General features: G+C 39.2%; 1 protein-coding gene across 1 annotated transcript in view; it reads right to left on the bottom strand.

Annotated features, from left to right (window-relative positions):
- Nucleotides 1-17,432, bottom strand: part of Copg2 (COPI coat complex subunit gamma 2) — a 118,960-nt gene extending 101,528 nt beyond the window's left edge. The window contains exons 1-5 of the mRNA XM_032906801.1: nucleotides 17,303-17,432; nucleotides 16,186-16,238; nucleotides 15,529-15,609; nucleotides 11,518-11,589; nucleotides 6,964-7,043 (exon numbers count right to left, since the gene is read on the bottom strand). Of these exons, the coding sequence (XP_032762692.1) occupies nucleotides 6,964-7,043; nucleotides 11,518-11,589; nucleotides 15,529-15,609; nucleotides 16,186-16,238; nucleotides 17,303-17,339 (323 nt within the window). The 5' untranslated portion in view covers nucleotides 17,340-17,432. The remainder of the gene's footprint in view (nucleotides 1-6,963; nucleotides 7,044-11,517; nucleotides 11,590-15,528; nucleotides 15,610-16,185; nucleotides 16,239-17,302) is intronic.
- Nucleotides 17,433-17,500: the final 68 nt, after the last annotated feature.

Raw genomic sequence — 17,500 nt, 5'->3', positions numbered from 1 at the left:
CTCATGCTCATTTGTATGCAATTGCACCCAAGTTCCTACCAACACAAATGAGTTCAGACTGTCCTTGCGATTAAAAAAGTAAAACCATTCTTTGTGGGTTTTTGGTTTTGGTTTGGTTTGGTTTCTTTGTTCCAACATGTAGTTTTAGGGGTTTATGTGTGCTGTTGTCTAAATCATCAATTTGTTCCTTTTGATAGCTGTGCAGCACACCACTGCATGAGTATATCACATTGTTTAGCCATTCTTCTATACACAAGCATATGTCTGTGGTCTAGACATGTCATAAATAAAGTTGCTATACAATTCTTACACAATTTTGTACATAGGCATGTATTTTCATTTTCTGTTGGTAAATATCTATAAATATTACTTGCCACAGGATTATTACAAATTTAACTTTACAAGAAACTTTTCTAAAGCAGTTACAGTTGTACTACAGTATGTGAAAAATTAAATTGTCCTACATACTCTACACTAGAGAAAAGTTTTGTTGTTATTTTGCTTTTTTTTTTTTTTTTTGCATTGCCATATTTTTTTTTTTTGAATTTTTTTTTTCGGAGCTGGGGACCGAACCCAGGGCCTTTTGCTTCCTAGGCAAGGACTCTACCACTGAGCCAAATCCCAACCCCCATATTTTTAACTATCCTATGATATAATAGCTTATTAAGATTTTAGTTTGTATTTCCCGGATAATAACAGTTCCATATACTTAATATTAATTCATTCTTATGAAGTAACTGCCTTCAAGTTTTCTTGCCCTTTAACACACTATGTATATAGAATGGCTATCTGCACTATTTTCTAGTTTTACTGTAACAAATTACCACAATTAGAGGCATAATAACACTTATCTATTTTCTTACAGTTCTGTGGAATTAAAGCCCAACATAGTTCTCATTATGCCATGAGATCATGCCACATAATCATCATTCCATGAAAGCTACATCCATTTCATCTGAAAAATGCATTCACCCATCCCAAGATCTCCCCAGACTGTAGGATCAAATATACAGTATTGACATATTACAGTATCAAGTCAATCTAAAATCTAAATTTCACTAATTCAAAAGTCTCAATCTTATTATCAAATCATCAAATTAGATTTGGATGAGACTCTTGTCATTCCTGATGTAGCAACCCTCCCCATCTCTGAACCTGTGACATAAACAAAATGTAAGAATGCCACAGTACAACAAGTAGAGATATGTCCATTTAAAAATAGAGAAAATAGAAGGGAGAAAGTCTCTGGCTCTGTGATGGTTAGTGTTAATTATCAACTTGTCAAAACCTAGAATCACCTGGAAGAGGGACCCGTGGGTACGTCTGTGGGGAATTATTTGGACCTCCCCACTGTGGGTGGCACCATTCCCTAAGCTGGGGATTCTGGACTGTATAGAAGTGTTTTTTTAAAGTTGTTTTCTTCTCTAACTGTGGATATAATGTCACCAGCTCCCACAGGCTCCTGTTGTGGTGACTTTCTTGCCCTGATGAACTGTAACCTGTAACTATGAACTTTAAAAATAAGTAGCTAACTCATTCAAATTCCTGTTGCTTTGATAGCAATAGGAATATTTCCTAGCAATAATGTTATTGTAAGCCAAATACACCATTTGTCCCTTAAGTTGCCTTTTCAGGGCATCTTATTACAGTAACAGGAAAAGACACTAAGATAGGTCTTAAACAACTTTAAACTCTAGCTAGGAAAATTGCTTAAGCAGACATGTAAATAGCTGTCAATGGCACTCTTCAGATCTGCCCATGTAGCCAGCCACTTCCATTTGATCATAAAGTACAGCTAACATGTACTCAAACACGTACTGAACAAGCCTATTAGCCTATTTCCTACATGTTGAACTCATAAGTGTTGAAAGCTTCTTTCACTTTGTCCTCTCTGTGTACCTTCAGGTCAGAGTCATAGAATTTCTGCTGGCATAATATACTCAAGCATCTTGTGCATCTACCATATAAGTACAAAGACTCGCTGCTTTTAGACAGAGGCTCAACCACAGATCTGGCCTTGATAATATCATCTCTATTTTCAGCTTCTGCTTAAATGCTAAGGGAATCATGAGCCTCATGGGTGACCTCTTTAGTGTTCCAAATGAAGACGCTGACCTTTTGATCTAATTTTTCAGCACTGACTCCTTTCACGGTTTCTCAGTAGCACACTTTCATGACAGTGATTCTCTTAGTGTTAGCACCTTATACCCTTTAGACAAAGAATTATCAAGTCCTAACTTTTTGGTGTTTTGTTGTTGTTATTATTTCTTCAGTTTTATGGCAGTTGTTTTTGAGACAGGATCTCATGTAGCCTAGATTGGCTATGTTGCTATGTTGCCAACAATGCCTTGAACTCCTGATTCTCCCGTTTTTACCTCCCAAAGCCTAAAGAAAACCAGTTCTTTTTAAACGGGTCTCTTTTCAATTTACTGACTTTCAAATTTTATTGAACACATAAAAAGAAATCAGAATGCATCTTCAACACTGGTTGGAAATCTCATCAGTTAAAATCTAAGTTCATTTATTATAAGCCATACTTCTCACAGAATCACAGAATATAACTTGCTCAGGCAGCTTCCTGCTACTATAATAAACCACTCCCCCGCCTACATTTCCCAGTGTCTTCATTTTCCAATTGAATCCTCACTATCAGCATCTTTAACACCCATGTTTCCACTAACAATCCATTCATGGTGACTTTAAACACTCTTCAAGGGGATTTTTTTTTCTATCCTGCTCCTTTAACTTCTGAGTCTTACACAGTGACTGAAATCCATGTTTCTACTAACAGTCTGGGCAGTGGTTCTCAACCTTTCCAATGCTCCTCTTATAGTTCCTCATGTTGTGATAACCCTCAACCAAAAAATTATTTTTGCTGCTGTTTTATAACTGTAATTTTGCTACTGTTATGAATTGTTATATAACTATCTGTGTTTTCCAATGGTCTTAGATGACCCCCAAAGGGGCCACAACCCATTAAGAAGCACTGATCTAGAGTTTTCCTAATGTATCTTCAAGGTTCCAAAACTACTTTTGGATATTCTGTATAGCAGTAACTCATATCCACCTGCCTAATCTTTATCACTTCTTCTACTCTACTATTGCTATAACAAAATACCACAAAGTTAAAAGGGGTAGAGTAACATTCATTTTATGTTGTAGTTAGTTTACAGTTAATGAGTTGATGTCCAAAACAGGTCTTACTAGGTAAAATTGAGACATTTGAGGCCTGTATTTTTAAAGCTACAGGGGCTCCTGGGTTTGCGCATGACCTGGAAAGATCCAGCTGCTGGAAGCTTAGTGCCCAGTATGGCAGTATGGAGGTGATGGAGCCTAGACCAGTAGGACCCTGTCCCTGTAAAAGGTATCAAGTTACTAGGGACACTAACCCCAGAGGTTGAAAGTTCTCTCAAGACATGACTATTTCTGTGAAATGAAGTTGTTATAAAACAATAACAATAACAACATCGAAACCCAAAAATACTGGCTCCCTGAATCCCTCTGATTTCTGGTCTTACCACCTGATCTTATAGATTCCTCTATTATGATGCTGAATTATATTATAATCCATGGAGCCCTCAGCAAAGGGCTCACCAAAGAGATGGAGCTACTCAAGTGTTGTAATTTTAATAAGAAATGTCCTCCATCGGTTCATGTATGTGTTTGAACACTTGGTCCCTCGCTGGTAGTGCTATTTAAGAAAGTTATGGAACCTTTAGGAGGTGAAACCTTGCCAAAAGAAGTGGATCACCAGGAGCAGCAGCCCTTGAGGCCTTATAGACCATATCATTTCCTTTTTACCGTCAATTTTTGAATATGGATGAAATGAAGTCAGCCAGCCCCCAGCTCCTGCCACCATGCCTTCCCTGCCTACAGTCATATCTCCCCATCATGACAAATTATAACTGTCTGAAACCGTAAGCCAAAACAAACCCTCTTCCCTTAGGTCATTGGCCATCTCTCCAGCCCCTATATTTTATTATAGTAACAGAACAAAGATACCAATCTTGAACTTTTAGCCACAAATGAACTAACAAACCTCCCTACTTTTTAAAGAACCTGGCCCCAGGCATTGTTTTATTAACAGAAAGTTAATTAGTCCCAACTTCAGAGGTCACCTGTGCCTCTTTTTTTTTTTTTTTTTCGGAGCTGAGGACCGAACCCAGGGCCTTGCGCTTAGCAAGCGCTCTACCACTGAGCTAAATCCCCAACCCCACCTCTTTATTTTCAAATCTTTAACAGCATCTCTGACTTTGCTACATCATATCTTTTGACTGACACTCTTCTGTTTCCCACTTGCATTTCTATAAAGACATGTTTTTATTATTTTATTTGTATGTGTGTGTGTGTGTGTGTGTGTGTGTGTGTGTGTGTGTGCGTGCATGTATGCATGTGTTTGAATAGCATAAGGACACCAGAAGAGGGTGTTGGATCCCTTTGAGAACTAGAGTTACAGATGGTTATAAGCTACCTAGTGTGCTGGAAACCACACCTGGGTTATCTGGGAAAGCAACAAGCACTCTTTACTGCTGAGCCATCTGTCTCTAGCCCTCTACTCATTTTTAAGAATGCTTAACTTTTTAAAGGACTACATGAATAAATCAGAATACTCCTATCAGCTTTAACTGCCCTTTGCCATAGAATATGTCATATTCACAGGTCCTGAGAATTTGGACATGGGTGTCATCAGGGGACAGTTATCCAACCTACCATGCTTACTAATCACTTAAGAGCACTAGAAGTAAATTCTAATCATATCTAATAAGGCTCAGAGGGAAGTATTAACCACTGAAACAAATATCATTATTTGTCTTTAACTTTTCGAGCATTTAGGGAGTCAAAAAATGTAACTGAAGGCTTTTTGTTTCTCGTTTGTGGAGGACACCACTAGTTGGCTAATTCAATACTAATTTTCAATCACTTCTCCTTTACCTGCCCCTAGTACTTGGACTATAAAAGCTAAAAACTTACTTTCTGGCCTCCTAAGGATAGTCATATAATATAGATGTGCCGAATGAAATCTAAAAATTGCCTCAGGAAATGCTACTGCACTCCTGATAAAAGGCGCAGATGGTGCTGGCACCCCTTGGCCCCTTCCCAGTAGTTCTCCTGCTTGAACATGGGACACTGCCAGTAATTCAAGCATCTATTTTGCAATGATGGAGCACATCCAAAGGAATCCAAGTGATACTAGTCCTGCCACTGTAAAATGGCTGCAGCAGCACCAGCTAGGCTGAGCCTCCAGACTTACAGTTATATGAGGGGAAATACATTTTCATCTTTTTAAGTCACTGTTTACATCTGCTTTTCTGATATTTCCAACTGAAAGCTTTAATAGAAACTATACTAAACACAACTAAACATAAACATCTTCCTTCAAAATGCACTATTTTATGAAAACTATATTCAGTTAAATGAGTTATACTTAACACTTAAAAGGCAACTACTAAAGTGTAACATAATGTATTTTACTATAAATTATACAGATTTCATTCTAAGATATCTAGAAATTGCCAAAGATTTAAATATTAGCCATAATTCAAAGCAGCCAAAGATAAACTACTATTAATATAACTACTGCATTTACCAACATATTCTTACATACATATACATAAAATAGTTTTTAAAGCCAGATTATATAGAAATACAGATTGATTCAACTTCCACTTAGCATTATATTAAGGAATTTTTCATATGATTGAATATTTTTCAAAAATAATTCCAAGAGCTTGAATATTTCCTATGTGACTATTACATTACTAATTAAGAATTTTAACAATGATAGACATGCAACAGATAAATAATCCAGAATGTATTACTGAGGATGAAATTCATTAGTCATAAATGCAGCGTAAGTGCTTTCTAGGAACACTAAAGTCAATTTTTAACCTGTGTACCAGAGCATCAGCCCCTGTGGTGTTAACTGCTACTCTTCGCTTTCTGATGACCTGATGAGTATGTATACTTTTATCTTAAATTGTTAATTTACTTATTCTGGGTATTCCTGACAGTGACTATCTAAAGATATTTAGATCTTTAGAATGGTTACTTTGTAAACTATCCCTAAGTAACTTTTTAAGGATAAAAGTTCTTTGTATGTAAAATGATAGCCTTTTGATATTATTTGTTGTATATTTGTTGAAGTAAGGTGTTAACCTTACTTCAGTAAACAGTCACTTTGTAGTTTTGCTTATATTAATTTATTTTTATGAACTTAAAAAATGTTCTTATGCCTAGTGTGATGACACATGCCTTTAATCCCAGCACTTGGGGCATAGAAGCAGGTGGATCTCTTTGAGTTCAAGGCCAGCCTGATTTACAAAGCAAGTTTCAGGACTTCCAGGGTTGTTATACAAAGAAACCCTGTCTCAGAAATACAGGAAAAAAATGTATTTTATGTATATGAATGTTTGTTTGCAGGTGTGTGTGTGTGTGTGTGTGTGTGTGTGTGTGTGTGAGTGTGTGTGTGTGTGCGTGCACGCACACAATTGATGTGTGGGCCTAGTGTCCACAGGGGCCAGAAGAAGGTGTTAGATCCCTGATAACTACAGCTATACATGGTTAGGGACCATAAAGTGAGTACTGGAAACTGAACCCAGGTTCTCCACAACAGCAGGAAATACTCTTACCCACATGGGACATCTCTCCAGCCCCTATTTTTATAAACTTTAAAAAAAAGGATCCACAACCTTTATCCTTGTAACCTTTTTAGCACATTTTTAGATGATGATAACCATGTTTTAGAAAAGAATGGTTTAAGATATAACATTCTTGTAAATTGTTATTAGCAGTCAAAAGAAATATCAAATCTCTAAGAGAGTAACCAATATTACATGACAACTGCCTTTTGGAAAAGAATGATTTAAGATATGGTATTCTTATAAATTCTTATTGGCAGTCAACAAAAAGAGAAAATATTCCATAATTACTAAGTCTTTTGTTCATGACTCATTACTTACATACCTGCTTGTGACAATGATCACATCCTCAGAGATGGTGGCCATTTCCTTGATGGTAAGGTAGCACATTCTCCTCAATGTTTGCTGAAAGTGTATTTATAGATGGTAAGAGATTATTGTAGAAACCTTTTAAGTTATTTTAAGTAAGACTAGCAAGTATATTAAGAGAGATATTCTTCGGCCAGCAAGATGGTTCATTGGTAAAGGGCTTTCCACCAAGTCTGATAGCCTGAGTTTAATCCCTGGAATCCAAATGGTGAAAACAAAGAATCAACTCCTAACACATACATTAAAAATAAGGGAAGAATTCTTTAAAATATCTACCTTTTAAAAATCTAGTAAAACTATATGGGTAAAAAAAATACTCAAAATATTACTTCTTAAACACAAATACTTAATGCACTGATACTTGAAAAAAACATAAAAGCAAAGTCTTAAAAATTCAATTCCTCTTCTACAAAGATATAATTGTTTAAAGTGATAATGACTTATCTCAGAAATGTGTTTTTAAAATTTTTAAATTTTAAATTTCTGTATGCAGAAACATGCTAATTATATTCTCCCCTATGGCAGTCTGAATGTAATTGGTCCCCATAGGCTCATAGGGAGTAGCATTATTATGAGGTGTGGTCTTCCTGCTGCCTGTGGATCAATATGTAGAATGTTCAGTCCCTTCTCTAGCATCAAACCTGCATGTTGCCATGTTTCCTGCCATGCTGATAATGGACTGAACCTCTGAAACTGTAAGCCAGCCTCAATTAAATGTTTCTCACTAGGAGTTGCCTTGGTCATGGTGTCTCTTCACAGCAATAGAAACCCTAAATAAGACTCCCCTCCACTTAGTGAGCACCAATGTTCCTCTAAAATGACTCGTTACTGGATAATCAGCTTCCATTTTAAGTTATCAAAATTTACAGATGAACAACAGGATCCAAAGTGAGAAGGTTCCTGCTCAAATCTCCTCAGCTGCATCTCTGATTTACTTGCAGACCCCAGGCTCCTTCAGTCTGTCCAGCCTCTTTCTAAATATCTTCAGTGTCTTTTAAGTATAGAAACTCATACACATCAGACTCAGTTCGGAGTGTAAGCTATAGAGAGAACCTGCTTGACATCACTGAACCAAAGAAAAGAGAAGAAAATAATGGTTCTCAGTATGATTTAACATGAGGAAGGAAGGAAGGAAGGAAGGAAGGAAGGAAGGAAGGAAGGAAGGAAGGAAGGAAGGGCGGGAGGAAGGGAAAAGGAAAAGAGGGGAGGGAACATATATCAAGGAATGAAAAGTAGGAAGGAAAAAGTAGTAAAGACAAATTTGAGTGAAATAAAAAAGCTTAAAAAAGCTATATTTCTCTATATATAAAAATATACTTAGAAATATATGACATGTTTATGTTACATATTCATATATATGGTAAGAGTGTCTAAGAGTATCAAATTTCCCATAAGCATGGCAAAGATAAAGATGAATATTAGATTTTAATAAGTTCATGAAGCAATTTAGGATAACTGCCAGAAATTCTGAAAACATTATCTCATATGTCACTGCTGCTCTTCATTTTGTTGCCTTTCTTTCTTCAGCTCATTTCAGGCTGTCTTTATCAATGTCTTCAAGTACATCCATTTTCACACTCACTTTTCTCCTTTCTCTCTGTTATCTTCCCTAAACATTCCCAGCTCCACCCGACCTTCCCAATGCCTGTACTCTGCCTCTGGGCAGCTAATGGTGCAATCCCAGGGCTCATCTTGCTTGCTTCCCTTCAGATCACACCCCTTGCACGCTGGATACCCAGTCTGAAAGCTGCTCTGTTGTCTGGTTTTCTAGTATAGCAGGGCAAACCAGCCCTTTACACAGCTGGAAACACAACAGAAATGTGGTTCTTGACATCGAAGGAGGAGTAATTTGTACAGTGAGACGCTCCTTTCCCCACTGATGTCAACTGATCCCAGTACTACTGCAGTGGAGCTAAAGCTGTAGCTCAACAGTCTGCACGATTTGGTCCTTCACAATGACTTGTCTGGTTTTACCCAGTCCTGCAGCAAATGTCTGTATAGCTTCATTTATATAGTGGTTACACAAATCTATGTGCTTGTTTTTCTTAGGTTCTCTTCTCTTGCTCTTATTTTCTCACTCTCTTGCTTCAGGAGGTCTGGATAGTAAAACCCAGGGCTTCATGGATGCACGTCAGGCACTCTACCAACTATTCTATTTCCCCAAGATTACTTTGAAAGATAAATATTAATAGGGAAAAATAGTCCATGAATGAAAAAGCTTGCTCCTTGAAGATACCGGTAAGGTACAAGCCTCTAGACAAAACTCTAAGGAATGCAAGAATATATAATTTAGCCATATCAAAATGATAGGTATCAGTATAGATTCTACAGACATTATTTAAAAGGTTTATCAACAATTCTATCTTCCATCCTTCCACAAACACACACACACACTCAGGTCCTTTGGTTCCTCATCAGAAAATCTCTTAGCATCTTCAAACTCTTCCGTAAATGTTCCTATCCTTCTAACTGAAAATTTCCCTAAGAACTGCCCTGTAACTTTCTAAATGGTGGCTGTTTTCTTCCTCATGGTCTCCTTACTGCCTTTTTAGCTAGTGACACCGCCTTCTTTCAATGTACTTCCTTCCTACAAATGTTCTGGTCTGAAAGGTTATGCCCTTTGCACCATATTACTCACCATCATGCATGATGACAGAGACTCATTGTAATGTCAGAGCCTCTATCAGTGACAGCCACCATGTGGCTCTGACAACCCTGCATATTCTGTCAGCACTCATAACCCAGTAATCCTATAACCATTTGCTAACCCCATCCGGTCCAACACCAGGTACCTGACTGCAAAATCATATCCACATATAGCCTTGCCTGACTTTTCTAACAGCAAGTCTGTACACCCTACTCCAACAACTTGAAATGCCTACTTTTCTAGTCTAATTCCTGAAGGAAATACCTAATCCCATAATACTCATACTGGCTCTGCTTCTCTAATTGATCCTTGAACTGTTACTGTAGGAGTCATTAAAAGGAAGCATGTCCTGAAAGCCAGGAACGTGAAATCACTTCTCTTTTCAGACTGGTGGAATCTAAGTAGTCAATAGTATTAAATAGCATAAATATTTAAATCATCACTTGCAAAGATATACAGAGGACAAAGCTTTGGGTAAGTAAGCAGTTGTTGCCAGAGTACATTTTAATAAAAATTAGGTTGTTAAAACTTAAGATGTTAAAAATAACTTGTTTAGGGGCCAACAAGATGGTTCAGCAGGTAAAGGCACTTGCTACCGATATTGAAGGCCTGAGTTCCAACCCCAGGACTTTGGTGGTGGAAAGAGAGAGCTGAGTCCTACAAGTTGTCCTCTGACCGCCACACAGGCACCACGGCATGCATGCACATGCACATCACACACATATACACGCACATTTTTTCTTAAAAGAAAATGAAGCGTTTAACAGGTTTAAATGAACAGCTAAAAGTCTAAGAAGGAGCCAGAGACCCTTTTGCCATGGCTGTGAGACCCCAAAACTGGGAAAGCAGATCCTGCAGGAAGTTTAATTTAAGAACAAATTCAAGCCATACCCCTGGAGAACTTGACTGGCAAGGGAGAGAATTTGAAAACTGAGTGGGACAGACGGGCAGACTCTGATGAAGGTTCCTGAAACCCCAAATTCTACCAAGAATCTTTTGTCAATAAAAGTAATCTTTCACTCTTGCTCTTTGCTTTTCGCTGCTCTTGTCCCCTTCTCCATCCCCCACTCCACGTGCCCATGGCCGGCCTTTCCTCCCTTCTACTCTTTTTCTCTCATTAAACCTCTCCACATTGGGAAAAGAAAAAAAAAAATCTTTCAGGGGATTGCTCTCCCTCTGCCTAAGCATATATTAAGGCTTCCCTTAATATAACTGTCTTATAGGGGCCTGAAGAACTACTTCTAAAATTCATTATCTAGCTAAACAGATAGACTCAAATCCTAGAGAGTCCTGGGAACTGGACACAAAATGTAGCTTGTGCTGATATACAATATATATAAAAAGATTTTGGCAAATATGTGCTAGCAGAAAGCTAAGAAATGTGTCTCACAGAAACCGACTCCCTGTAAGTTTCTGTATTAAACCTGAGCTGAGAAGAAATGTGCCACACTGAGAAAACAGAAGAAAGCAGCAGCTATCACACTCAGAGCAGTGAGGTGACCTAGGGAATGAGAGGCAGCTACAGAGATGCCAACAGGCTTGCTGAGCCCCGACTCCAAGTTCAGCTCTTCTCAACTGCCAGCCCCACTGCCAGCAATCCAGGCCCACTAAAACCTTGACTAGGAACTGACAGATGTGGGCCTACAGGTATGACCAGTTCCCCAGGGACTTCAGAGACAGCCTTTTACTATATACTTTAATTCTTCCACATTCACATATTGTTTTAAAGCACTGATAAGTTTTATAAAGATAAACGGTTTTAAAGTAATTTTAAACATTTAAGCAACCCTCTTTAATTTGGAACACTCTACATTCCCTGTGGAAAATAAATTGTTTCATCATAAAAGAATAAAAAAGACTTACATCATTAGATTGAAACAATCGAGTCATTGCAAAGAAGGCTTCTGTAGCTTCCATAGTTCCGAAGTGTTCACCCTAAGTAAAATTTAAAAGAATTTTTTTAAACTAAAAAAATATAGATATTAAGAATTTTCTCTTTATTTCTCATTTGATTAAAAAAATCATTGAAATCAGGAGGAAGTCTCTGTATAAACATTCTGCCTCTTGGCAACTTTTCTGTTTTCAATTTAAAAACCTGCAGGGGAGAAAAAAACCCTCAGGGCCACTTAGAGACTTGTTATTTAAAATAATTCAAAATAGCACATCACTCTTAGGAGTTCTGGAATTGTAGTGTCTACATTTTTAACAGAAACTGCTTATATTTCCTTTAAGAATATACCGGGAGGCAAAATACTGTAGTAAGAATAATTTCTAATCTGCATTGCATGATAAGGTCACACAAACTAAAAGCAGGGCTTGCACCTTGAGCATTTCCAGTCTAATGCCTGGCACATGTCCAGGACAGGACAGGTGTATGATAGATACAAAACTGAAAAGGATTGCTTATGAGGAATCCAAGAATTTATGGCAACTCAGGGCTTAAAACAAAAGAGAAGGATCTAGATTCCCCTTATTTTTGTTTCAAGGGCTGCTATAGATCCCAAACACTGACCCTAAACTCTTTATACCCTTAGAAGTATGATTTGGATCTTACAACCTGTGACGTGAATAACAGATCATTTAAAGACCTTGTCAAAATCCTGTCCCCTCCAAGAACTCTTGGGGGAGCAGGGTACTTTTCACTCAGTAAAAGCTCCCAACGCTGCTGATCAAGCAGTACACGGCCAGAGAACGTGTTCACTAATCTTTAAGACATTTCTAGTCATAAACTTCTTAAATATTACCATTTCAACATTTACTTCTTCCACTAAAGTAATCCTGTATAAAGTATTGGGCTTAATTTTTATTTTACATAAAATACAAGTTGTTTTACATCTATTTGCCATGAGTATAAGAATTTTTATTAAAAAAATGTTTTAGGGGCTGGGGATTTAGCTCAGCGGTAGAGCGCTTACCCAGGAAGCGCAAGGCCCTGGGTTCGGTCCCCAGCTCCGAAAAAAAGAACCAAAAAAAAAAAAAAAAAAATGTTTTAACATGGCCTGGGACAAGGAAAGCACCTAAGAATCAATGGGGGTGATCTTAGCTATGACTCACTACATCAGAGACATGGAATCTGAAGAAACCACTTCTATAGACAGGAACCCCAGTGGGGTGACAGAGTCACCAACCTACCCACAAAACTTTCAACCCAAAATTTATCCTGTCTAGAAGTAATACAGGCATGGAGGAGGGGTCAGAGACTGAGGGAATGGCCAAAGAATAACAGGCCTAAATTGAGACCCATCCCATGGGCAAGCACCAATCCTTGACATTATTGATACTCTGTTATGCTTGCAGACAGATGCATGTTGTCTTCTGAGAGGCTCCACCCAGCAGCTGACTCAGACAGATACAGACAACCACAACCACAGCCAAACAATGGATGGAGATTGGGAATTCTTACACAAGACTAGGAGGAAGGATTGTGGGTCTAGAAGGGGATAGGAACTCCACAGGAAGACCAAGAGAGTCAACTAACCTGGACCCTTGGGGCTCTCAGAGTCTGAACCACCAACCAAAGAACATACATGGGCTGGACCTACGCCTTCCCGCTCATATGTAGCAGATGTGCAGCTTGACCTTCATATGGGTCTAAAACAACTGGAACTGGGACTATCCCAAAGGTATTGCCTATAAATGGGAAATGGTCTTCTAGCTGGGCTGCCTTGTCTGGCCTCGGTTGGAGAGGAAGTGCCTAACTTTGCAGAGACATGAAGTGCCGGGGGTAGGGGGCGAGGTTAGTATATTCAGGGGGCCCCCACTGGCATGGAGGAGAAGGGGAAAGGGGAGGAGGAAAGATTGTGGGAGGGGGTAACCAGGAGGGGGCAGTGAGCGGGATGTAAAGTGAATAAGTAAAAAATTAAGTCAAATTTTAAAAAATGTCATAAGTTTAGGATGAAGGACAAAGTATAACAAGAGTTTACAACTATTGTTAAGCAAGTTATCAACAAGAGAGAGACCTTTTTTACTGTGAAACTTACCAAATACCCAGAGGCCTGTAGGATTCTTTATATAGGGACAATCTTAAATTACACTTTTAGACTTGCAATTCAGAACTTGTGGCTCTGTCAATTCCAGTAGAAATTTTGAAGTGTTTGGGGTTTTTGTTTGTTTACTTTTCTCATAATATTCTACCAAGAACTAGGGAAGGAGACAAATGAATGTTCCCAAACCTTTCTGTGTGACTGAGTTTACGCCGTCTTTGGCAATCTTCTTCTCAAGACAACTGTCTCAACATTAATTGCTCCAAGAAAGGTATTGGCCAACCCTGACTCTGACTGTTCTGAATCAACTTTCACTACTGCAAATGCTGTTGGCACAATGGAGTTAGCCACTTCTGACACAGTACAGAACATGCTCTGCAGAGTTAAGTCACAGCAGGTTTAGCCGAGATGTCCTTACCATGCCACCTCAGCTATGCTGCTCAAGGACAGACATGCTGTTTGTTTGGTTTCTCAAGTTTCAATTTGCAAACAGCAAAATTTTGTTAGAACTCTAAATTACGGACTTTTAAAATATAATTAAACTTATAAAAGAACAAAATTTTAATTATAAAATAACATGATAAAAAGCTCCTGATAAAGTGCTGATGAGATGGCTCAGTGGATAAAGACATTTGTCATTAAGCCTGAAGACTTCAGCTCAATTCCCAGGTTCTACATGACAGAAAGAGAACTGACCGCCACATGCGCTTGATGTAAGCACACACAAAGTTAGTAAGTGAGTGTAAAAACTCAATGTTTTCTTCGAATTTAAGTTGGTAAGTATAACACATTTACCATTACATATAAATAATCCAGATGTACAATTTATATATATAAATATATATTACATAAATATCTATAGAGATACATATATTGTCTACAAAATAAAATTCTATTTTCTAAGGTTCTAAATGTTTTTGAGGTTGTATTTACAATCTCAAAAGCAAAAAGGAAAATTAATAGCAATAACAGAACACAGAATTTTAAAAAAACTTTCTTTTGGTTTTGTAACTCCAGTGCCTACTAAGACACAGCAGGTATACAATAAAACTTCCTGAGTTATAAATTGAAAATATCTCTGAATACAAACTATGTGCCTAGCACTATTATAACTGTTTATATCTACTATTTTATACAACTGTAAGGCTTAAAAAATTAGTATTATAAAACTAATTTACATTATGAGGCATATAATGGTTAAATTACTTGTCCAGAATCATACTGACAGTATTAGTGCAATGATGATACTAATATAAAACCTGAACATTAAGATAAAAATTTCAACATTTCATTATTATGCCAAATAAGTCAGCAAACAAAATACTTGAAATCTGACTGACTTTACATTGTATTTTCAAAGGCTCTCAAAATACATGTAACATGCTGTTGGCACAGCAGTTAAGATCACTTGTTAATCTACAGAGGATCCAGGTGTGATTCCCAGAACCCATATGGTGGCTCCAACCTCTGTAACTCTAGTCTCAGGGGACCTCCTGATGCCCTCTTCCGACCTCTGTGAACACCAAGCACACACATGATGCACATACATACATGCATATAAAAGCCATACACATAAAATAAATAAATCTTTAAAAACTAAAAATCAATATGTGTGACAAGTATGTTCTAAGTAGAATTTGTTGAATTGAAATCAACATATTTATTGAAATGTACATGTTTAGCTAGTCTAATACCTCATGAATTTAGAGAGAAATATAAGTTCAGTCCTTGTATTAAAGAACTTTCACACATTATTGTTCTAACCAAACACTGTGGATTTTCAAATTACATGGCTTTCTTTTTAAACAAGTTTACTTTTCAATAAGTACTTCACTATAGGTTACATATTTCCATTCTAATACACAAATCTAAGGAAATCAGAAGAGTTTACCTGGTTGAGTAAGTAAAGAATCTTTGTCAAGATATGCAAGCATCTTCTTGGATTGATGGGCGTTTCGTTAAATATGCGTGCCTACAGAAATATGCAAAACAGTATGCTATAAATGGTGTATTTTCTATCTCAAATCATCTTTAGTAACATTAACAATATGTTGGCACGCTATCGAAGTAATGTCAGTTGTCTATGCTCTCAAGTTGGTATGTTGTACAATAATTACCAGATATGGCCTGCTTTCCTGGCTATACTTTATTCCCTTAGGTTGACAACTTCAACTTTAAAGACTTTACCAGAGTCTCTGTCTACACATGAATACCACGAGCTTACTCTCTGGAAGTTCTTCCAGTAACCCTGCACTTACCGCATGGCAGAGTCTGCATGTCTGTACACTTCTAGAGCTCCAGACTCTCCCTTTTCCTCTATTGGACACCCTCTGCACTGTGCTACACTCCTCTGCTACCTTTAATATATAAGTAAACGAATTTCTAGTTTTGATCAAATGTGGGGGAAGTCTGATTTTCAGACAGTCGGGTGGGTCCATTGTCCCTCATTGTTATTTTGGCTATCCTGACTTTAGTAGGATACTACTAGGTTCTTTGCCTGTCATTCTTAAACAGACTCTATAAGGCACTGTACACATCGAAGCCATACCTCCTGCAAGACAGCACTCTTCTCCAAATGCTGGAAAGGATTGGAACCACTACCTACAGTGTAAGAGAAAGAGAAGGTCTTCAGTAGCTGGACTGCACAGACTTTTCTAAAGGAGGATAGTACATGCTTAGGAGATCTCACCTAAACAGAATGATCCCTTGGAAGTCACAAGGACAACCATTACTAATATGCAAGTAAGTTGGATGAAGTAATTTTGATTCTGGTACAAATTCTGTCATTGCCATACTGAGAGATCTTGGATTTCTCCTGATAGAGGAACCCTGTCCAAAATGAGTGCCTTCATTCCCTGCTTCCCCCTCTCCCACCCCATGGATGTTAACAAATGTGTCGGTTCCACCACCACCAAGAGTAATGAGATGACAGGACACTATGGATTCCCCTAAAAGCAAACCCTATTTTATGTGTTTCACACATTTACTGAAGCAGAAAGGAACAGTTTCGCAGAGAATCACAAATGTAAAGAGGCCATGCAGGATGAGGCCATGAAGGTCCACTAACCCAACCTTCCACCACACTTGTGGGAGCAGCTACCACTGAAGAGCTGAAGATTTTTTTTTTTTTTTTTGAAGAGGCTTGGCATCTTCCCCACTTGCACTGCACCACAGACAGGTATCAACACGCAAGTCACTTCTGGATGCCTGCGTATTCAATGAGCTGTGTCCCACCGGGCAGTCTTAACCCCTGGGAACAGGAGAATCAAGGCCCTTCAGAGTCCATAAACACGCAACCCTGGCCCGGTCGACCCAAGCCCCCAAAACAGGGGGTGCTCGCCCTGGGGCCTAACCCCACCAGCAACCCCAGACTACCAAGACATGCGCGCGCACCTCCTCGCCCCCCGACAGGGCCCCACGGAGGGCCGGCTCTGAGGGGTTCCGTCGGGGGCGGGAGCGGGGGGCGGGGACGCGCCGGGGCGGAGCCGCGGAGAACTCAAGGCGACTCCCGGCCCGGAGCGCGCGGCCCGAGGGGAGGCCCCGGCGCCGGGGGAGGGGCTTCAGGCAGACCCCGCCGCTGCGGCCGCCCCCAGAGCAGGTGGATACGGGCGAGGGAAAGGGGAACCCTTGCGCCTGAGGGTGGGCGTCCGGAGCGCCGCGCGTACCAGACTCCTCGTCCTTCTTGTCGAATTTTTTAATCATCTTGGACGGCTTCCCAGCGCCCAGACCCACCGCAACCGTCCCAGGCGCCGCAGCCGGCGAGCGGAAGACGCTGCAGGAAGGCAGGCCCTGTGTTCTCACACCGGTTGGGCCAGCGGGCCGTCACTCGGGGCCAAGGCCCGCCCCCCTCGGGCCTCCGCGGC

This window comes from Rattus rattus, chromosome 6 (assembly GCF_011064425.1).
Source record: "Rattus rattus isolate New Zealand chromosome 6, Rrattus_CSIRO_v1, whole genome shotgun sequence".
NCBI lineage: Eukaryota > Metazoa > Chordata > Mammalia > Rodentia > Muridae > Rattus > Rattus rattus.
This window is presented reverse-complemented; position numbering and strand designations above follow the sequence as displayed.